The 21,702-nt window shown below is 31.1% G+C and overlaps 1 protein-coding gene across 2 annotated transcripts in view; it reads right to left on the minus strand.

The window, feature by feature from the left end:
• The window catches only part of LOC143226011 (homeobox protein aristaless-like), a 152,582-nt gene that overhangs the window by 85,981 nt on the left and 44,899 nt on the right, over nt 1-21,702 (minus strand). The window contains exon 1 of one of the 2 annotated variants that reach the window (XM_076456376.1): nt 15,710-16,034. The exons of the other annotated variant lie outside the window; for it this stretch is intronic. Coding sequence (XP_076312491.1) covers nt 15,710-15,779 — 70 coding nt within the window. The 5' untranslated portion in view covers nt 15,780-16,034. Of the gene's footprint in view, nt 1-15,709; nt 16,035-21,702 lie in introns of those variants that run through there. 2 annotated transcript variants of the gene reach the window in all.

The raw sequence follows: 21,702 nt of genomic DNA on the forward strand, positions 1-21,702 counted from the left end.
ACCTGAGATAAAAATAACAAACGAACCAAACTACAAAAAAGCGTATCAGCTCTCTTAATGCTTTGCCAGTAAAAAAGAAACACATAAAACATACAGGAAAACATAAAAAACAATAGTATTTTGTTCCATTTATTCGTTTCGGAAAAGAACAAACGTGATAAGCTTATTTCTTTCAATAGCTAATGAATATTCTTTCCTCACTGAACCGGGTAATATCTTCATATTGTGGTTATTGTTTTTGCGTTTAATCTAATGTCACGGATAAGTAAGTGATCATTTCAATTACACTTAATAGCTGAGTGAAACAAGCTGTTTACTTCTGAAGAGTATTTAGTGAAGTAACCAACTACAGTGTACGATCAACGTACCGTGCAGGATATAATTAATTTGCCGTAGCAGAAAAGATTATCTATTTATTTATGTATTTATCGTTTGGCATGCAATGACTATACATTTAGTCATGCAAATACAGTTTTCAGGTTTGTTGAATGCGGTTTTAAAGTAAATCTATATTGGATTATATTCTGTGCTCTCTGTAGGGAATCGAACCCTGGATTTTAGCGTTATAATCCGTAAACTTACTGGTGTCCCGCCAGAGAATCAATTTTAAGGTAGACATTCTGAAACCTTCTACAGCCTTGGGTTAACCACAACTGTAAGTTATTTATCATACTGGCTCGCATTTTGTGGTAGGAAAGCTCTCCGAACCATCCACTCTGTTTATTTAGTGACAACAAAACAAGTTTCTTATTTTATTTTTATTTTTAAGTGTTCTTTCGCTTGGAAATCCGGTCAAATTGTTCCACATAGTTGGTTAAGCTGTCAACAGATTGTACTAAAGACGTCAACGCATGTGTAACAACAGGTCGTTATTTAGATCAGTAAGTAAAACAAATAAACACGAATAACAAATAAATAACTACATTGAAAAAATTAAGCTGCTTTTTTTATTACTTTTAAAACCAGAATGTAACAAAATAAAACTCTATTTCTCCACACAATAAGTTATAAACGGTGAACAAACAAAACGTAACTATTTAACTAACATTGTTGAAATATTAATAATGATCAACACTTTCACACTAATTAATATAAAACAATATTGTTTAACAACAATAACTTGTTTTTACAAGGATCTCTATTAAAATATCGTATATTTGTAACTGTTAATAATAATAAGATTTGCTGTTTTAACATGCTACATTTTTAAAACTGGCAAATAAATATATAAAGTGTCCTCGAATAATCACAAGTGTCTAAGTAAATATTTATTTTACTGATCATTAATTTCCTATGCGTAATTCTTCACGTATAACATGAATGTAAATACAAGTGCCGCTGTTTACAGACCAACTGACTTTCTATGTGAAACTCTTCACGTATGAACATGAATTCTGATTTAAGCAACCCTGGCAGACCGTTTACTGAACACATACTATTCTTATGCAGAAATCCCTACGTACTGCAATTAATTTTGACCTAAGCGCCCCTAACAGTCTCTATTATATTGTTTACTGAAATCTCACTTTCCTAAGTAAAACTCTGTAATATCAACATAATAAAAACAGCACGTATCTTAATAAAAACAATCCTTGTTGCATTGCGTGAAATCTAGATATTTAATAATAAACATAGATTTTCAATGAAGAGTTTGAAGAACTCATTGGTATACGTTTTACACTGTCTCTGCTTGAGATTTCATTCCTGTATATATCGTTATTTTACCTACCTATCATTATACTGACATAAAATGGTTCCTTACTCAACTCAGCTAATAACATTACAACTGTGATGAAAACTAGGTGAATTATAACTATTGTTGAGAACACACATGCTCGTCTCTCCAAAACAACACCTAATAACTCTGTAAAAGTACGACGAACATCTACATCTCTCTATGTGGACAATTTCATTTACCTTTTGTTTATTTCAACTATAAAGTTTCCGGGTTTTATGATGATTTAATCAAACTATTTATCCCCTTATTGAACTGTTTAAAATTCCAGAGTTCTTAAAAAACTCCTCGTAACTCGCTTTTCTTTTCCAACATAAAACTTTCATTTTTCCATTTATGTGACATTATCTACGCTTATGTTCCAATTCACTCTTTGAAACATAAATAATGTTACCTCGTTTGACAACGATGAATAACATAACAGTAGCTTAGAATGAGAATGTTCACGTGTTTGTTCTTACGTTTAACCACAATTTCATAAGTGAGTCGGCGATAATTTTCCGGACTCACAACGTGTAGAATGAAGTTTTATTTATGCATTTTTGCGTTACAACTCAGCAACAACGTTTCACAAATGTAACTTTCAGACTTTTATACATGTATATTTTAGGAAAGAAGTGAATTTTTACCAAATCTTTTGAACTCTGTACGTTTATATTTTGAAGAAAAGATTTATTTTTACGATTATTCTCTTGTATTTTAATCTTTGCATTCTTTGTTCCGTATATATATGAATATCAATTCAACTTTTTCCATTACACTCTAAATTACTCTTTATAAAAATTTTCTGGTAGCTCTGCTTTGTTGTATTATATAGTTATGAACAAAGCTTACTAAAGAAAGCATCATTCAATTGAAGTTTTGTGTTCTTGTATTTTGTGTGCGTGTATTGTATCTGTTTCCAGAAATTGAGTATAGCACCCTGTTAAACAGAATTAGGTCCATCTTAGAACCAAATTATCAGCGCTTATTCACGAACTTTAGAATCGAAAATATGACTAATAGTTGATTTATATACTTATTTCTCTCCTTATCTAATATGCAACTTAAATAAACTGATTCAAAATCCGCTACCTTCTGAAAGCATTAATAACAAAAATTAAATACCTCATTATAGGTTCTGTTATATCTTATTACCATAGACTCTACATGGATTGTTTCTAGTGGTAAAATATAATGGATACTGCAAAGAGCTCATTCGTTTTTCAAGCTTATAACCCATCAGTGGCTATGACACGACTTATACTTATTTCTAGGAATATCCTCTTAAGTCATTTCATGGGTTATGACGTTAGTGACTTATTATTAACTGTGATTTTTTCCTGAGCAAATAATCAAACGGTTATGAACGATCTATTCGCTTATAGCTCATTTATATAATGGCAATGTGATTGATTAGGTTTTGCTCCCTCTCAGAAACATCAAATCTTAATTTGAAATCTACCAAAATCTTTTAGTGTTACAAATTTATAAAGTCGTCAGTTCTGTTGTATAAAGTATTGAGTATATTGTATTAAAATATTTTGAATATTCAAATCACCAAATCAAGTGACAATCACAGCTGATATGGCGTAGCAGAAGAAAGTACGTATCATAGCATTTTAATATTGTATCAGATTCTAAACTTTGCAGAACAAGCTGAAAAATTGAAACAACTTTTACAGAAAATAAGCGAATAATTACACTCCATAAAGAAAACACGATTTATTCAAACCCGATGCTTCAGCTTACATTTTTTTCAAAGGTCACAGGATCAAATAACGGCGTAAGTGAAAATATCTGGTTTTAATAAAATCTTTCTTTTTCTTTTGTGTATGATTAGTTGTTAGTCTGTACACACATTTTATAATTTTTTGGCATTTTGTAGATTTTCTGATGCCATCGAAGATTAATCGCTTTTGGGAAGTGCATAATGACATTGGAATACCAAATCATATGGATAAACTTGTAGCTCCAGGACCATCCAAAACGAGATCTGCAACAAGTCTTACCCAAATTGTGATAACTTAATTGTGGCATCTCGTAACAAATGAAAATTCACGAACACAAAGGTCAATCAAAACATCTTCCACCTTCCCAAAGCAGCAGTTTTCTGTTCGACCGTTGCATATCTCAATCAACAGACTAAAAGAATTGATAAAGTTATTTCATACAAAGATATACCGGTAAACTAGTCGGACGTTGTATATATGGATTTCAGTGCAAACGGGTGTTATAAAACCATCGTCTTCGTACAATGATATTATGGAAAGACGCAAAAGGTAAGAGTACACTTTGAACACGACAGTACTTTTAACAATGGAAGCTACGTTGCAAGGGTATCGTCAAGGTGCACATATTGTTTGCTTTTGAAGTTTGAGCAAAGCTACACGAGGACTATCTGGGCTGGCTATCCTGAATTTAGCAGTGTGAGACTAGAGGGAAGGCAACTAGTCATCATCACCCACCGCCAACTCTTAGGCTATTCTTTTACTACTGAATAGTGAGATTGACTGCCACAGATGAAAGAGCGAATATGCTTGGTGTGATGGGTATTCGAACCCGCGGCCCTCAGATTACTAGTCGAGTGCATTAATCACTTGGTCATGCTAAGCCTAGGTATACAGTTGTTACTTAAAACCAAGTTAGACCTGGCGAGGGGGATCGAATCCCTGGACTTTAACGAAGTGGTAATATTCTAAAAATTGACTTAGTATAGCGTATTCAACAACTGAATATATTTCTCTTATTTTATTTTTGTTCAAGTTCTCCAACAAAACAAATCGTATTCCTTAAAATTGTTAATTTGTTTTATAAGCTTTAAAAACATATATATCTTAACTGGTAATTAACAGTATCATGAAAACTGGCTTTCAAGACCTTCCAGTTTGATTAAAATTTTTAATTACTCTTTTCCATCATATTTGATTTTCATTTATTATAATTCTTTATTTATTCTAAAATATATTTGAAACTCCAGCTGATAGTGACCTTTCTCCAATTATTAAATAACTCATTCTCCAGGTTTTGAGCTAGTTTTTCTTAACTGGGTTTATTTTGTGAATATTTAATGCATAATAGTTATCCATATGTATAAATATTACAGAAATATACTGAAAATTGTTTGTGTAAATATCTGAAATGCTAAATAATTAAAAGAAATACCCTGTTACGTAAAAGTTATATATTTCGGATATAGAGTATAATATTTGTGGTTACAATAATGAAATAAGGTTTTACAATTGAACAATACATTCTGTATTATAAAATAATTTCTTTTGTACTGAAGAAGTATGAAACTTAAGATGGCACTTTATATATTTTTGGTTGGATAAGTTGATTTTTGTTTTGCTTGAACTGCACTAAACAACCATGTTTTTGTTTTGCTTGAACTGCACTAAACAACCATGTAATAAACAATGGTCACTGTAATTTGTTTTAATAGTCTACGTATCTACACAGCCTATTTGAAGACATGTTAGGTTTTTGTTTTGCTAGAACTGCACTAAACATCCATGTAACAAACAATGGTCACCGTAATTTGTTTTAATAGTCCATGTCTCTACACAGCCTATTTAAAGACATGTTACACGTTAAAGATTGTTAATATTAACTCGAATGTGTATATGAACACTTCTTACTCCTAGCCCGCACTTTCCCACATAAGTCAAATCAGATAAGGTCTTTAACTGGAAGATTTATGTTGATTAGGAAAGAACCAACAATAATCTCACTGTAAATTAAAATAGTAAATACATCCTTTATGATGTTTATCATTTTAAACACTTTATACAGCCTATGTACTTTCCACCCAGGCCTCCAACTGGAGCTTTTTCCGCCCATCACGAAAGTTAGATGCTTTACAATAGCTAACTATAAATTCTTTGAGGAAAACCTCTTTTCTTTCTTCAGACTACGTACGCAATTGTCCATCACAAATTTCTCACAAATTAAACTCAGATTTTTTCACTAAATTTATTACAACTTATTAGTTAGGTAATACTTGAATGGTAAGTTAAATATAATTTCAGATATATCATAGAAAAATAAATCGTGTAAAAACAGGTTAATAAAAAGGCTGAGAAGTCAGAAGACAAAGAGAGAACTGAGAGTTGTTAACTTTATATAAAACTTCACATAAAGATATATAAATATTATTATACAGAGAATGATATTCAGAGTTTCACTTTATAATTTAAGCAGCACTTAATGTGATATATGGACTAAATACCCAGATCATAGACTCGTAAGTTTCGCGTATATCTGTACACACGTTTAGGATGCTGACCAAACAAACAAGCAGCTCAAACTTTGGACTATTCGATCCCTAATCTAGTATACTAATTATTTGGCTACACCACACCCATAGAGAAGAAAGAAGCTAGTACTAAATTAAAGGGAATAATTTAATATAAAATAACAGCATTTAAGTGTGTTTAAAACAAAGAAGCAATTCACTATCAACATATCGTTTAATTTTGTAAACACAGATATATGAAGCCACTGATTTGTGTACAACATAACTACGGACTATATAAGAATATATGTTGAACGCAAAATAAAAATAAAAACACAAACTAATTTTAAATAATAGAAACAGAGGAAAGTTTCTAATACAAAACTACAGTGCTGAGATATAGACCCTGTAGAAACATGGGAAATTCATATATATATATATATATATACATATGCGTGTGTGTGATACAAAAGGGTGTGGATATAAAGTGAAATGAGTATAAAATGCAAAAACACAAAACAGAATTGCCTATATATATATATATATATAGATATATATGCTGACAAGTTACTTCAATATGATTATTACATACATTGTTTTGGAGAATACTGCATTTTTCTGTGAAAAATTGACTAATTATATAATGTCTCAGGTTATTAGTTAATTCATAAGAATGCAAATATGAAGTCATATCATGTTCAGTCTGCAAGGTAATGGGTAAGGACAAGAATTTCTCAGTTTCAAAGGGAAGAGCATGTCTCAAAAGGCTTCGTGAATAAATGCCGGTTATTTCATCAGCTTTGCAGACATCTGTTATCAGAGATCATTAACAGCGCAATCGAACGAGTATAATCTGCCATTAAGATAAATTGTGATCATCCAACTCTAGTTATTTACTATGAGCATTTACTTGTCTTGCGTCATTTTATGAAGTCTATGCTATGCACAGTTTAAGCTATTATCATAGAGAAAAATGACCAAATCCGTCACCAAGTAGAGGCTTGGTAGAGAATAGAGTGTAAAAAGAGATGAAATAACGGTGGCTCGTGAATGTAAAAAAAATAAAGTGCGGAAATAAAAAGGATTTTGAATCAGAAAACTCAATTATTTGAGAGTTTATTATCAGAGAAGAAATTATACACACTAGATTTTGAGCGAAACGATGAGGAGTGAGTAGAATGTTAAGCTAAGGAAATGTTTAGTAAAATCGGTATAAACACAGTGTAAACGATTTTAAAACACCATAAAGGTAAAAGAGGTATGGTAGAAAACACGAGACAAAAAGATGTCTTTAAGTAATATTTGGAAATTAAAATATTAATTATGAGGAAATTAGAGAAAAATACCAGTTATTTGAATGATCAAGAGCCAACAGAGAAAAAGGTTTAATGTTTAAAACCAAGGTCTTCAACATAAAAAGTGTGAGATGAGCAAAGGAAAAGACTGGAATGAAAGAAATGAATTTTAAACAAAGAAAAGACAAAAATAAAAGACATGAATGTATAGAAAAGGTAAAAAAGTCATGTAAAGTCAGAATTTGGGATTAGAGCACCCACACAAGGAAAGGTATGTTCTATAGAGTGTAGAACTAATAGCAATTTTGTGACTCAGAAAAGAATTCACATGAAGAGAGAAAATTAGGTTTTATTTATATAGAGAAAGGAAATATATGCAAGTTATTTTTAGATCACTGGGGTAAAGAGAACATTTGGATTGAGGGGTTAGAGATATAAAAATACCGGTTGTGTGTGTGGGTGGTATGAAACGGAAATGTGAGTTATATGTACTGTGTAGAGACAGAAATGGACAGTTTATTTAGGATATGCTCGCATACAGTTGCATTACAGAAGGAAAGTTTGTTTAGAGTTTTAAGGAATAAGGAGACCGTTTTTTTGAGAGGTAGATACAGACAGTTGAAATGTATTTAAAGTCTATATTCGATAATATAATTTTAGAAGTTAAAGAAAACAAACACTAGTGTGCTAAAAGAAATACCATAAAAGGTGGATGTGGTCTGTGGTTTTGGTTTGACATCGTGCACTATTATGATACAATGGAATCAGGTATTTTGAACATTCTGAGAGATATGTGAAGGGAGGTATTGAGAGGGAACCATTATCAAACTGTGCCCTCTATAAACAAAGTGTAGAGATGAGTAACGTTTTACGTCAGTGTTATAGCTAGGTAGATTAAATCTTCCATAGATTCTTAAGATACATTTTCACTTGGTTTTGCTGTTATGAAAAGTTCTATTACATCTTTAGACTTTCTTGGTTACGATTCACACATTCTTATGCCTAGTTTCTCCTCGTTTGCTCGCTAGACGCTACTGGTAACATTTCATTCACTCTAAATCTTATTTTTCTGTCTTTCATTATCATGTTAACCGTAGATTATCCAGATAACATATTTTATTTTCTCTCTAAACATTTCTAATAATATTTTTTCTTAGTCTTATCTACATTTCTACTTAAAATTTCACCTTTTTTCGGTCTCGCTTAGCTATATCTCACTTTCTTTGCTGAATATCAAGGTAACACTCCATTTTTACTCCATTATATCCAGCTAATTATCAAATCCTTTTTAAATGAAGTTAGTTATTATTCCACTGTTTTTATCTAGCTCTTTCTCTCAAATGTTCAGGAATTATCAGTCTTTTTTTACGCAGCTATTTCTAATATTACTTTCTCTTTATCTTTCCTTGACAATATTCTACTCACTATTTAAAATAATATTTCTATAAGACTTGTTCAGATATTTTTCACTTTTTAATATCCAAGTTATATCTCACACATTTTCCTTGCATCTCATTCAGCCATTTTTCACTTTGTCTTAAGGTTTTTCCAGATGATATAACATTCTTTCTTATCTTAATCCTATCTGTTTACTTCTTATTTCCTTTTTCAACAGTCCAGTACTATTTCACTTTTTTAAGACTTATCTATCTACCTTTCACTTCCTTTCTAACACATCTGATAATTTTCTTCTCTACCTCAATCTCATCCAACCATTTTTAACTTATTCACTTAACGTTTCACGCCAAACTTCTCCTGTATTAGTTTTATTCAGTTATTTCGTAGCTTCTCTCTCTCTCTCCCATAACTTTACATGTGAACATTTATCTTAAAGACTTATCAAGCTATTACTCATGTTTTGTTAAATGCATATATTTATTATTTTACGCTTTCTTAATCAACAATCTCTTACTTTCTCTTAACATTTGAAATTAACGAAATACTATTTTCCAGCCTCACGAGTCTATTTCTTTTTTAAAATCATCCAATGATTCCCACACTTTCTTAATGTTATACTACACCTTTTTAACTCTTCTCTACTCTACTAATTAACACTTAGCTCAATCAGGTTAATAGTCATTCATCACTTACGTTTTCCTTAATCTATTCCATTAGTTTTGAGTCATTATAACTAAATTCTGTTACTGCTGTTAAAAATAGTAATATCTCACAAAAACGTTTAAACAAAACTGAATAACGTATAACTAAAATATTGAAGCGACAACTTCCAGTGTATGAAAATGGTTTTAAACACATGTATCAGTAACATCAAAGACTCTTCATTTCCTATATAATGCAATATATATTTATATTTAGAAATTAAAACTAAGCCTTCATTTTGTTTTACAGCTTTCACTTGACAACCATTTAAAATCTGGTTTAAATTGTTGTTAGAAGGGCCTGGATACGTTGTTGTGAGACTTTCTTCTTTGGAAGAAACTTGGCTTTAGAAATAAACCTGAAACAAGTTCAGTCTCAACTTTTTCTTTAAAATGCATAATTAACACATCGCCTGTTTGTCATGACTGCCGATAACACTACATTTTACTTCATTGTTAAGCTAGAGTTTTTTTTTTTTATCTTTGTACACTAATTCAGCTAGCATCTTATGTTTATAAATTTTTCGACATATCACATCTTATGTTATTTTTATATTGTTCATATAATATTTAGCGAATATTATATTTTTTCCACAATGAAACTGTTGGGAAACATAACATTTTATACTGTTTCTGTATTGTTTAGCTATTATTCAGCTATACCGTATCTTTCTACAATGATAAAAAACATTAGTTGTTTTTATTTTCTATTCTCTTCAACTAACATAAAATATTTCTATATTCTTCAACTAACTTTAAATCTTTATATATTCTTTCACTACGTTCCTCAGCTAATATTCGATATTTATATGCTTTTCAGGTAAAATCTTAACCTCTTTAACTATATTTAACTATAAATCTCTCGACATTCTCCAGCTAACATTTTATATTTCTACACTGTTCAGGTAACTTTCCATCTCTTTAAACTCTATATTTAACATTATATCTCTCTACATTCTTCAGCTAACATTCCATCTTTATAAACTTTTCAGATAACATGTCACCTCTTTACACTTGATATTTAACATTAAATATCTCTACATTCTTCAGCTAACATTCCGTCTTTCTACAAGGTTCAGATAACATTTCATCTCTTTACAAACTATATTTTACAATAAATTTCTCTATATACTTCAACTAACATTCCATCTTTTCTACACTGTACAGGTGACATCTCACCTCTTTACACTCAAAATTTAATAATAGGTCTGTCTCTACCTTCATCTGCTAACATTCCATCTTTCTACACTGTTCAGATATTATCTCAAGTATTTACACTCTATGTTTAACATTAAATCTCTCTACATTCTTTAGCTAACATTCCATCTTTCTAAACTGTTCAGGAAACATCCAATCCTTTTCAACTCTATATTTAACATTAAATTTCTACATTATTTAGCTAATATTCCACTTTCCTACACTGTCCAGGTAACATCTCTCCTCTTTACTCTTAAAATTTAATAATAGGTCTCGCTCTATATTCATCAGATAATATTCCATCTTTCTACACTGTTCAGGTAACAATCTCACCTCTGTTCACTCTATATTTAACATTAACTCTCACCACATTCTTCAGCTAATATTCCATCTTTCTATACTGCTCAGGTAATACCACATCTCTTTACACTCTATTATAAATATTAAAGCTCTTTTCATTCTTCAGCTAACATTTTATATTTATAAGCTCTTCAGGTAACATCTTATATATTTACACTCTATATTTAGCAACAAATCTCTCTATATTCTTCAGCTAACATTCGATCTTTCCACACTGTTCAGGTAACATCTCATCTTTTTCACTCTATATTTAACATTCAGTCTCTCTTTATTACAAGTAATATTCCATCTTTTTTCTCTGTTCAGCTTTGCGTGCCAACAGTTAGTAATTCATGTTACGTGTTGGTTTGTCCCGAACTCCTTTCATTCTTTTGATGCTAGCAGGATCAACTTGACAGGCGGAATGGTAGTAGTTCCCCTGTCAAAGGGGAATAAAGGTTTCTTAAACGAGCCCTGAAGGTAATCCAGGAACGATAGAGTCTAGAAGTAGGTTTTTAGGGTCGCTGAATCCGAAGACTCTTCAGATGTTATGTTCCTGGCCCCCTTCTATAGATAACGAGGGCGCCATATCTGAAACTCTGTTAGAAATCTTACTCATCTGCTGGCTGAAACAAACCTAGCAGAGGCTCAGGTATCGAGGACGGGTGTCTTAACTACAGAAATAATTGGGATAATGGAAGAGCTACACTGGGACTTCTGTGGACCAGGATGAGGACTTTTAACATTGCAGCCGAGAAAAGGTATTTTATGTTAGTTTAACGAATATCCAAATTTCCCCTGAACTGTGTACCTAACATTTTACACGAATCACTTGATTACAATGATCTTGAACCCTGGTTTTCTAGTTGATGTCATTTTGTTTCACTAACATCCACCCATTCTCTCTTTCAACGTTGTTCAACTAACCTGTTTTATTCTGACGTTCCCTTTCTTGTCCCAAATTTTAGCCCATTTATAAATATATATTTAAATATTTATTAGACATTCTATCTTCTACTTAACTGACATCCCAGTTTTCCACACTGTCCAGTTAACAAACAAGTTTCGCATTATTCAGCTAATAACTAGGACCTTATATTGATTGTCATACTCTTCATCACTTTCCAACAGTTGTTTACAAACAGATAAATTAACATGTTAACATTGTATACTACTTACGTAATGGCCGATTTTCTTTTAAGTATTTAGCTATTTATCCATTTTCGTGCATTCTGCAGTATACTCTGAGTATTTTATCTCTATTTAACTAGCATTTTATCTTGCTGTCTTTCGGCTAATATTCTATCTTTCTACTCTAATTAACTCACTTTCTATCTTTTATGGCCTCTTTATCTTATATGCAATTTTAATAAACTATTTACTAAACATCTATTCTGTTCTGTTGAGCTAATATCCTATCACTACTTTATACTCTACTCTGTTTGAGTAACATATAATTCCTACACCTTTTCTCATACCACATTTTATCTCTCTACTCTGTTCAGCTAAGATCATATTTTATCATTTTTGTTCAGCAGGCATCCCATTTCTCAACTTTTGTTCATATAATATATTATCAGTCTACTTTGTTCAACTAAAATTACATTTCTCCACTTTCTCCATACAGCAAATCATTTCTATTTTGTTCAGCTAATCTTCCGTTTCATGATACTACTGGTGAAAAACCGAAATATACATTCATAACTTGTATAATACATAATGTATAAGTCGTCTCCCAGAATTAAATAATATTTCAATTCAAATTTTTTTAAATAAAATTTCTCAGAAAAAATGAAAACTCAGTTTTAATTATTATATGAGTGTACTTATTTATTATGTCTTGAGCAGATTTTAATACGTAAATTAGTGTTTATATTTTTTAATTTTGTAATTACACAAGTGAATAATTTATCTAAATAAATTTTGATATAAGATACACACACTATATCTGTAGAAATCATTCATTCTACCATGAAATAGGTCAGCAATGAACTCACTAGCTTATGCCGAGTCATAAGCTTTCGAGTTCCGTGATTGATGTAGACTCTTAACGGCAAATTATGAGCAAGTGAAATAAAGAGATAAATAATTTCTTTATTATATAGAATATTTATAGCCCATATTTTGTAAACATTATGGCATGATTTAGCCTGTAATTTATGCTAAATACTATAATTGATGATGTAAAATATGCAAGTACTTTACATTTATATTAGTCACTAGAACTGTTTTTACTTAATAATTTATGGCTTGCGCTTAAGTGCCCTTTATTTGTCAAGCACTGATAAGTTCATTACACGTGTTCAAGTTATTTTAGCAGTATATTTACATGAAACAGCTTAAGCTTAAATATCTCGAAGAATAAATAGGTAAAACGTTTTAAGCCCATTTGAAGTAAAATAATCTTTTGGCAACATGATTCAAAACGTTACTTCAAATTTTAGGTTTAAAGAGAAAAAGACAAAAATTTCTCTTAGGCATAAGTAAAAGTATGTATTTTTTTAATGTAATTCTAATACTCTGCGAGTAAGTTATTTAATTTATGTAGATGCTGGATACAGTTACAGTTGTGTTTTATTTGAAAATAAAATTATATTTAATGTAATTAAAAGTTCTACTTATGAATACAAACGAATGTTTATTATATAGGTATTAAACACAATTTTAAAGGGGGCTCTATATTTACATTAAACAGAATTTATTTATCATCATTTGACAAAAAATCACTGTCTCTTGCTCTCTAGTTTGGGTTATAACTGTTTTTATAAACGATAGCTACTGAGGTCAGTGAAAAACATTTCCTGATGAAAGCTTCCGAATGTAGAGGTTGCAAAAGCTACTATTTTCTCGTTTACTATAGATCTGTAATGCTTATAGTAGTCCATCAGTATCCTGGGATATAGGACAAGGAAGCCTGTTAAAACTGTATACATATAAGATAAGTGTTAAAGATATTCTTTTCGAGATTTTTTGAAAAGTGTGATTTATTTCGAATGAAGTATTCCCGTATTGATTTTCATACGGCTTTGCATTCAACCAGTTGATTCATATAAACAAACAAACCATCAATTTATCTCGCAAACATTCGACCACAATGGGATATAAGAGCGTGTAAAACTTTATTACACATCTCTTGAAATTCATATGGATAACTCTGTTGACACTGAACAGATGCTGAATTACAGCATATGGTAGGAAAAGCAGATGAGTATGAGTTGGATGAAGATTGTATGAAATAAACACATAAACAGTGGAAAGCGTATATGTGCTACTATACATTAGCATTATAAGTGATACTGCTTGTGCTGAATTTCTGAGATCTCTATTTTATCTTATCTTTAAGGATTATCTCCGTCAATAAATAGCGGTTTTCCTTATAAAACTAATAACACCACTATTGTCATTAATGATCCTTTAATTGAAATGATGGACGACAAACCTAAAAATTCAGATATCTTTTGTCTTTTTGATTAAAAAATATTGACAAACCAAAGCCAATACTAAATGCAGTATAATACAAAGTTCACTTGCTAGATATCTTTTATATTAATCGTTGTTTACTGGAACAAATTTTATTAAAAATTATCTCACTTCTATTTACTTCACATTTATGTGCAATTAGTGAATACGTTATTCTGTTTGTATCAAATACGTAATTTGTCTGTGTATTTTTCAGAAATCTGAATTCATAAAAATATATTAAGCATAAAATGTTGAAATCTAAAAACGGCTTATATCAATGTTAAAGGTAAAGGAAAACTTATGAGGCCTGCATAATTGTAATAAATCAGTTCGACTATGTAATAAGTGCACAGTAATTCAACTATTTAAAATTAAATACACCTTTAAATGCCAGCTAATTCACGAACATCTTTCTGTATATTGGTTTTATTCATCTTAAAAGAATCATAAGTCAACATAAAGTTTGTCTTGAGTTAAGATTGTCTTTTCACAATGTTTGGAAAACCTGTTTATCTTATATATATATCTATATATATAGTAAGTTAGAGCACTGTGTATTCTCTGGACGGCTGGTATGGGTATTAAAATAAAGTAGAGAACAACAAAGAGAGTTTGCAACTGACTGTTGCCAGGTGGGTGGAGCGCAAATTGGCCATTCTGTAGTTTTGTTAACTTCAAACATCAACAATATTAGCTATATATAACTATTTATGCATGTATGGTTTTTGATTTTTTTACGCCAGAAATATCAAGAGCGCAGTTACAAACTCTCTTTGTTGACCTGAAGATGACCTAAGAAGGTGGAACGTTGTTCTGTACTTTATTTAAATTAAAGTTTTAATACCCACACTCGCCGTTTCGAAAATACATTTTAACTTCAAGCGGGTTTCTCGTCATCATGAATTTCAGGATACTGTTTTAAAACTAGATTATCTATTTAACTCATTGAAATTTCAAGAGGCTCAACGAATAACAATCAGTTAGAGGTAAAACATCGTTTTATTTGACAAATTTATCCAACTACAAATAAAGAAAGAGCTTGGAAACTACCAAAGATCATCGAGCATGGTTTCAGATTATAATCACGTGCTTACTAAAATAAATTCGATAGTTTTATTGTTATGTACAAGTGTAGCATCCAAACATAGCAATAATTTAATGATAAGCCTCTTTTGTACTCCATAATTTACTACCTTATAACATTCCTTGAGTTTGAGGTAAAATCATATTCCATTTTCAGGCATGAGATTTACCGCATCAAAGAAAATATTTTCCATTGACATCATGGTAAGACACGTGTGTGTGTGTATCCATGGTGAATTTTAATATCGAAATGAGATTAACTCGTCGTGTTAAACTGGCTTACCTTTAACAAGGGAGTTAGAGCGGTAAGAGGGCTCTGTAACACGAGGAGACACTTCTGCTGTAAAGTCCATCGTCAGCTGTGGTAGGAGCGGTAGACCACCTCGGCAGATAACTAGTCGAACTGGGTTATTAGGCAAGATACTTTATAAACTTGACGAGCTTCACTTCGTGTGGATCCCGACGACCGCAGGGATAGCAGCAGGTTTCACCTTCTTTGAAATAGTAACTGTTTTTAAAGTATTTGGACTTTCGTTTCACCGGTGACAAATCATAGTTATACAGGATTCCTATATAAAAAAATTTGGTGCTAAATGTGAACATCTACCTAATCTAGCCATGTTTTTTGAACATGTTGTCTAGAAGAAATCAAGGGGTGCATAAGTTAGGAATTGTGATTTGATATAAGTAACAATATCCCAAATAGGCTTAACCCTATCTTGAAGCAACAATGGATTGAATGAGATTAAAAATCAGCCAATGAAATTATGGCATCCTTTACTAGCTGAGACTTGAGTCTTCAACCTAAGAGTGACGGCGAGTGGCCCCGCCCTGTAACGTATAGGTCGCTTGTTGCTCATGCGAGAACTTGCACTAGAGCTCTTCTACTCTAGATCTTTATGGATGAGCACTGCAGAAGCAAACATTCATTAAAGAACCACACTCAAAAACTCAGTTTCTTGGAACTTTATAATCGAAAATATAGTTTTAATTTACAAATGACAAATGTAAATGTTAAAAATATTATCTAAGGAAGTTAACCTTTTTAAGTAAGATATAACAAAATTTTGTTCAGTCATTATAGCATTTAAAGCAAACATTCCAGTTTAAACACTAGTTTCTCCAAAGTGCCTGAGAATCAACAAACTCGGTTTATAATTTACCATATTTCCTATATCAAATAAAGGAAGAATCGTTCCTTGGAATACAGAAAAGACGGACCGTAAATAATGGAAAACGTAGAATAGAAAGAAATATACAACAGAATAACTTTATTAGCATATCTGAAGTAATAATAACAACTAAAAGAATATAGTTCACACTGAGAAAACAGCTATAGAGCTTTAAGTGTGATTCATGTGTTAACTTATATTTAAAGATTAGGTCAACGCCTTGTTGATACTTTTAAAAAGCTACGCAAAGAAAGTCATTCACTTTACGGTGTTATGAATTAGCATGAGATTACGCAAATCATATGGTCGTTGAATATTTCTCAAAATAAATAAACTTAACAGAAACTATCAACTACAAAATGTAAAAACACACGTTAAGAATAACTGTAGAATTTAAAAGAAACTGTAGTGTTAGAAAAATGCATTTAATTCATATTTCTTAGTTATAAAAGAAGAGATAAAATGCCGCTTTTAAATGTTCAGTCGAGTAAATACTTTCCGTGAAATTTATTTCCTAGCGCAAGAAGGATTTATTGATCCAGTAAATTTCTTAATTCAAGCCAAATATTAATTTAAACCAGATGTGTGTTCAAATGTGAACATAAAATCTAGACACACAGATAGAGAGACAGAGAAAGCGATTACAAAACTATTTTACTCACTAAAACATCTTAGTTTACTGGTATAATCAACTGCTAATACAGCAGCTTCTGTCCTATAGTAACAACTAGAAGATCTGTCTGACTCTGTAACGTCTCTTCATTTCGATCAGTTTTATCAAATAAAGAAACAGTGTGTATATAAATTCACAAAAATCTTTTAAGACTGTGGAAGATATATTTCTTTTCTTTGTTTCAACTGATGATAAAAAAGAATTTGTAGGTCTGTCTCCAATAATTTAACAACTTCAAATACTTTTTACATGCTTTGCAAATAACTTATATGAAAAAGAGGGAACTGGCACCATATAACTTCTCTCCATAATTATTTCCTCGATGGGTCAGAGGTAAGTTTACGGAGTTAGAACGCTAAAATCCGGGGTTCGACTCCCCGTGGTGAACAGAGCACGGTTAGTCCACTGTGCAGCTTCTTCTTGAAATAACACTGACAAACGTGTATGACTAACTTATTAAAATAGAAGTATAAATAAAAAATATATATACAACGTGAGTTATTGATTTTATCTATTCATTTCCGTAACATTTCAGAACTAAAGCTACACTAAATTAAAAAAAAGTGTTAATACAGATTACTTTGTTTCACAAATGTTCTTAACGAATATCTTTTCTAGTTTACATATAAAAAAGTAAATATCAACACACGGAAAGATGGACAAACAGACAGACAAATAGCTAGTTAGACAGATAGATAGATATACCTGTAATGGATATTTGTAGCTAACATTGATTACCCTGTCCTTGAGAGTGGGATACAACAATAACTGCAAGAGAACAGCTTGTTTCCATGATGTTTGTGATATCGAAGTCTGAAGTTCTTGGGGCTGATTACCTGACCACACAACGTGATGGTTTAGAACATAAAAAAGCACTAAACATATTTATTGACGGTAGTGCCCAAGGGAATCAATTATCAAACATATTCTATATGACTTTCCTTCACATTTTCCTGTCTTAAAGTCTCTATACATAGATGGATATGTACCATGTAAGTTATTGATATTCATAGGTGTAAAACGATACTCAATTTATTTTAATAGATTTACTGTTGTTAGCAACACTATCCATTTTCCAACATAAACAACTGTATTAGGTAAGATTAGTTTGTAACAAAAACGGATGTACAGGGTGTTCAGAAAGTTGCTGTGCAGTTTTGTAATCATATTTTATTTAGTCTATTTCAAGCCAGCAACTGATATCGGTGTTTAGAAACAAAATAAGAAGGATCCAGGCCTGTATTGATGCCAACTTTCAACATTGTTTATAATTGTCATTCATATTTACCTCCTGTATTCTACATTGAAACATGTCTGTTAATAAATATATAAGTGCACAGTGACTTTTCGAACACCCTGTATAATTTTAGCTCCATGTGTTCTCTACTTTAAGGTATACAAAGGAAGTGTTATAGAAAGTTAACATTTACTAAATTAAACATATGAATTCTTAGCAAGAGGATAAAATTTCAAAGATTTTCGTTGCAGTACACTCCTAAATGTCAAATGTTTCTTTATTTAAAATTCAGTCAATTGACCATCTACAATCTTCAGAACAATAATAATCATAGAAATAACAACCGCAAGAAACTTTTCAAAGTATAATGTCCTTTCAGAAACTTAACAAAGAAAATAACCCGTTCTTCAAGTTTTGTACAATGATAAAAAAACTAAACTGTAAAACTCTTCGCCTCAAGATATAACTTGACTCAAAATCTTTGTGTTCAAATTGATGTCCAACGGACAATGCAGGACGATAAACTAAATTATTCTGAACAATATTTAGTAGTATTTTCTAATATATAAGATACTTTTCTTTTAGTCAACTGTAAGATAAGATCATAATGCGAAACATTGAGTGTTCAAAATAACGTTGTAGGAATAAATGCACTCTGCTCATAATAATATTATGTTTTATGACATTGCATACGGGCCCGGCATGGCCAAGCGTGTTATGGCGTGCGACTCGTAATCTGAGGGTCGCGGGTTCGCATCCCCGTCGCACCAAACATGCTCGTCCTTTCAGCCATGGGGGCGTTATAATGTGACGGTCAATCCCACTATTCGTTGGTAACAGAGTAGCCCAAGAGTTGGCGGTGGGTGGTGATGACTAGCTGCCTTCCATCTAGTATTACACTGCTAAATTAGAGACGGCTAGCACAGATAGCCCTCGAGTAGCTTTGTGCGAAATTCAAAAACAAACAAACAAACAAAGACATTGCATACTCCTACTTAGGTTGGTCTATTAAATTAGTTATTTTCATTTTTGAGCGAATTTTGTATCCTGAATCATGTATGTAGTTTGCTTTGATCAAAATAATAATTTTATGTTTGAAAGTATTGTTATTGTTTTATGTTTAATTGTTTGTTGGTTCTATATTTTTAAGGAATAAACTATCAAATATTTTACCATGATCTAAACATTTAAATTTAATAAAGAACTTCTTAAATATTAAGCGACAAACTCATTTTCGTTCTATATTGCTACATTAATGTATTAGATAATAAGGTTTATAACTTTTAAAATTAATAAGATGCTAAACAAATCATGGTACTAAATAGTTGAAAAGTCACATTACTACGGTAGTAGTCTGCGACAGAAATCATACAGTATCCACCTATTATCTTTATTCTTTTAAATTCTGAATAGAAAATTTAAAACTCATGTATGGAACACATTGTCGAATAAAAGTTGCTTCCAGTTATTTGCTCACACACTTGACCCAAAGACCAACTTAAGTCAACTACTTATAACTTTTAAAAAGTGAATTGATAAAAGTTTTTTCTGGATATTTTTTTGGTGTTTAGAAAACACGTTCTAAAGCAGAACTAATATGAGAAAATACCAGTTACACAAGTAAACAGTGTTAACATTCATGATATACTGAACATAATTAAACAATGTTGCCATTCAAAGTAAACTAAACATAAACATTGACTTTCACAGTATACCAAACATAAGTAAACGGTGGTAACATTCATAGTATATTAAACAAAAGTGAACGATGTAAACATTCAGATTATAATAAAGATAAATAAACTCGTTGAAATTCGTAGCGTACTAAACACAACTAAATATTGTTGACGGTCATAAAACACCAAACACATGTGACTATTTTTGACATTCATAATATACTAAACACGCTTAAGTGTGGTTTACACCGATAAGGTATTGAATTGAAGTATATATTTGTTAAGTTCAGTATGCTAAACACAGGATAAATGTTGTTGATACGAATAAAGAAATTAAAACAAGCAGATATAGTTGGTATTCATCGTACTATAAACACAAGTAGACACAGTCAGTAAAATGAAAAATCATTGTGCGCAGTGAAATGCCAGCCACTATGTTTAACATAAAATATAACACTTTTTCAGTGAAAGCATTTTTATTGCTTCGACGTTTCGCTCAGCATCTTTAGGAAGATGCTGACTGCCTGTCTTAGAACAACTAACATATAATAAAAAGTATAAAATCAAACTGTGGTTTTGCATGTGATATTAGATGCGAACTCGTTCAAAACGATAAAACTTTGTAGAACTGTTGTAAAATATTTTATAAAAGCTACAAGCGCTAAGATTTGTAAACATTACTGTAAATATATATATATATTTCTATAAAAAGTAAGTAATGCAGTTTCAAGATTTTATTATTAGATCGAATAAATAGTTTACGACAATACTACAATAAGCCATATGTGAACTAACTTTCATAAACAACATTTTCAAATGTACGTATCCTTGTGTGCGTATTTGTTATAGCAAATTACATGGGGCTATCTGCTGAGTCCACGGGGGAATCGAACCCTCGATATTAGCGATGTAACTCCGTAGACTTACCGTTGTATGAGCGGGGACAGCATCCCTGTGTAGAAGAGTAAAGCAGAAAATGTAAAGTTTTAACTTAAAAATATAAGAACTGAAAACATCAAGAAAAAATCCAAACAGGAGAAAATAGAATTTAAAGGGAGATTCATAACTAGTATTAACAGATAGATGATTAGTTTCAATAAGAAGGGACATCTTATGTTTTTTTCTTAACGCAAGAAAACAATTAGATTGTGATAAATCATGTTTGTAAATTAGAATAAAAATCTGCTTTATACTTTTTTGAAGTTTCCCCATCATGTTACATTAACCCTTGTGGAGGTTCTGTATAGATTAATATTTAATTGTTCCCTTGATTTTTCAGGGATCTAATATTGATAATAATATTATTATTACTTTTAATATTACAGAAATAAAATTTCTTTTTTTTTTCATGCATTACTATGCTGATTGAAAAGCTGTTTATTTTATTATACCGCAAGTATAAATATGGTCATCTCACAGCTTTCTAATAATATTATAAATTTTATAGTTGATTTTAGGTATCAGAAAAATACCTTTAAATTTTTGTAGCCTAATTTCACGATACTGTTATTAAATACT

This window comes from Tachypleus tridentatus, chromosome 9 (genome assembly GCF_004210375.1).
Source record: "Tachypleus tridentatus isolate NWPU-2018 chromosome 9, ASM421037v1, whole genome shotgun sequence".
NCBI lineage: Eukaryota > Metazoa > Arthropoda > Merostomata > Xiphosura > Limulidae > Tachypleus > Tachypleus tridentatus.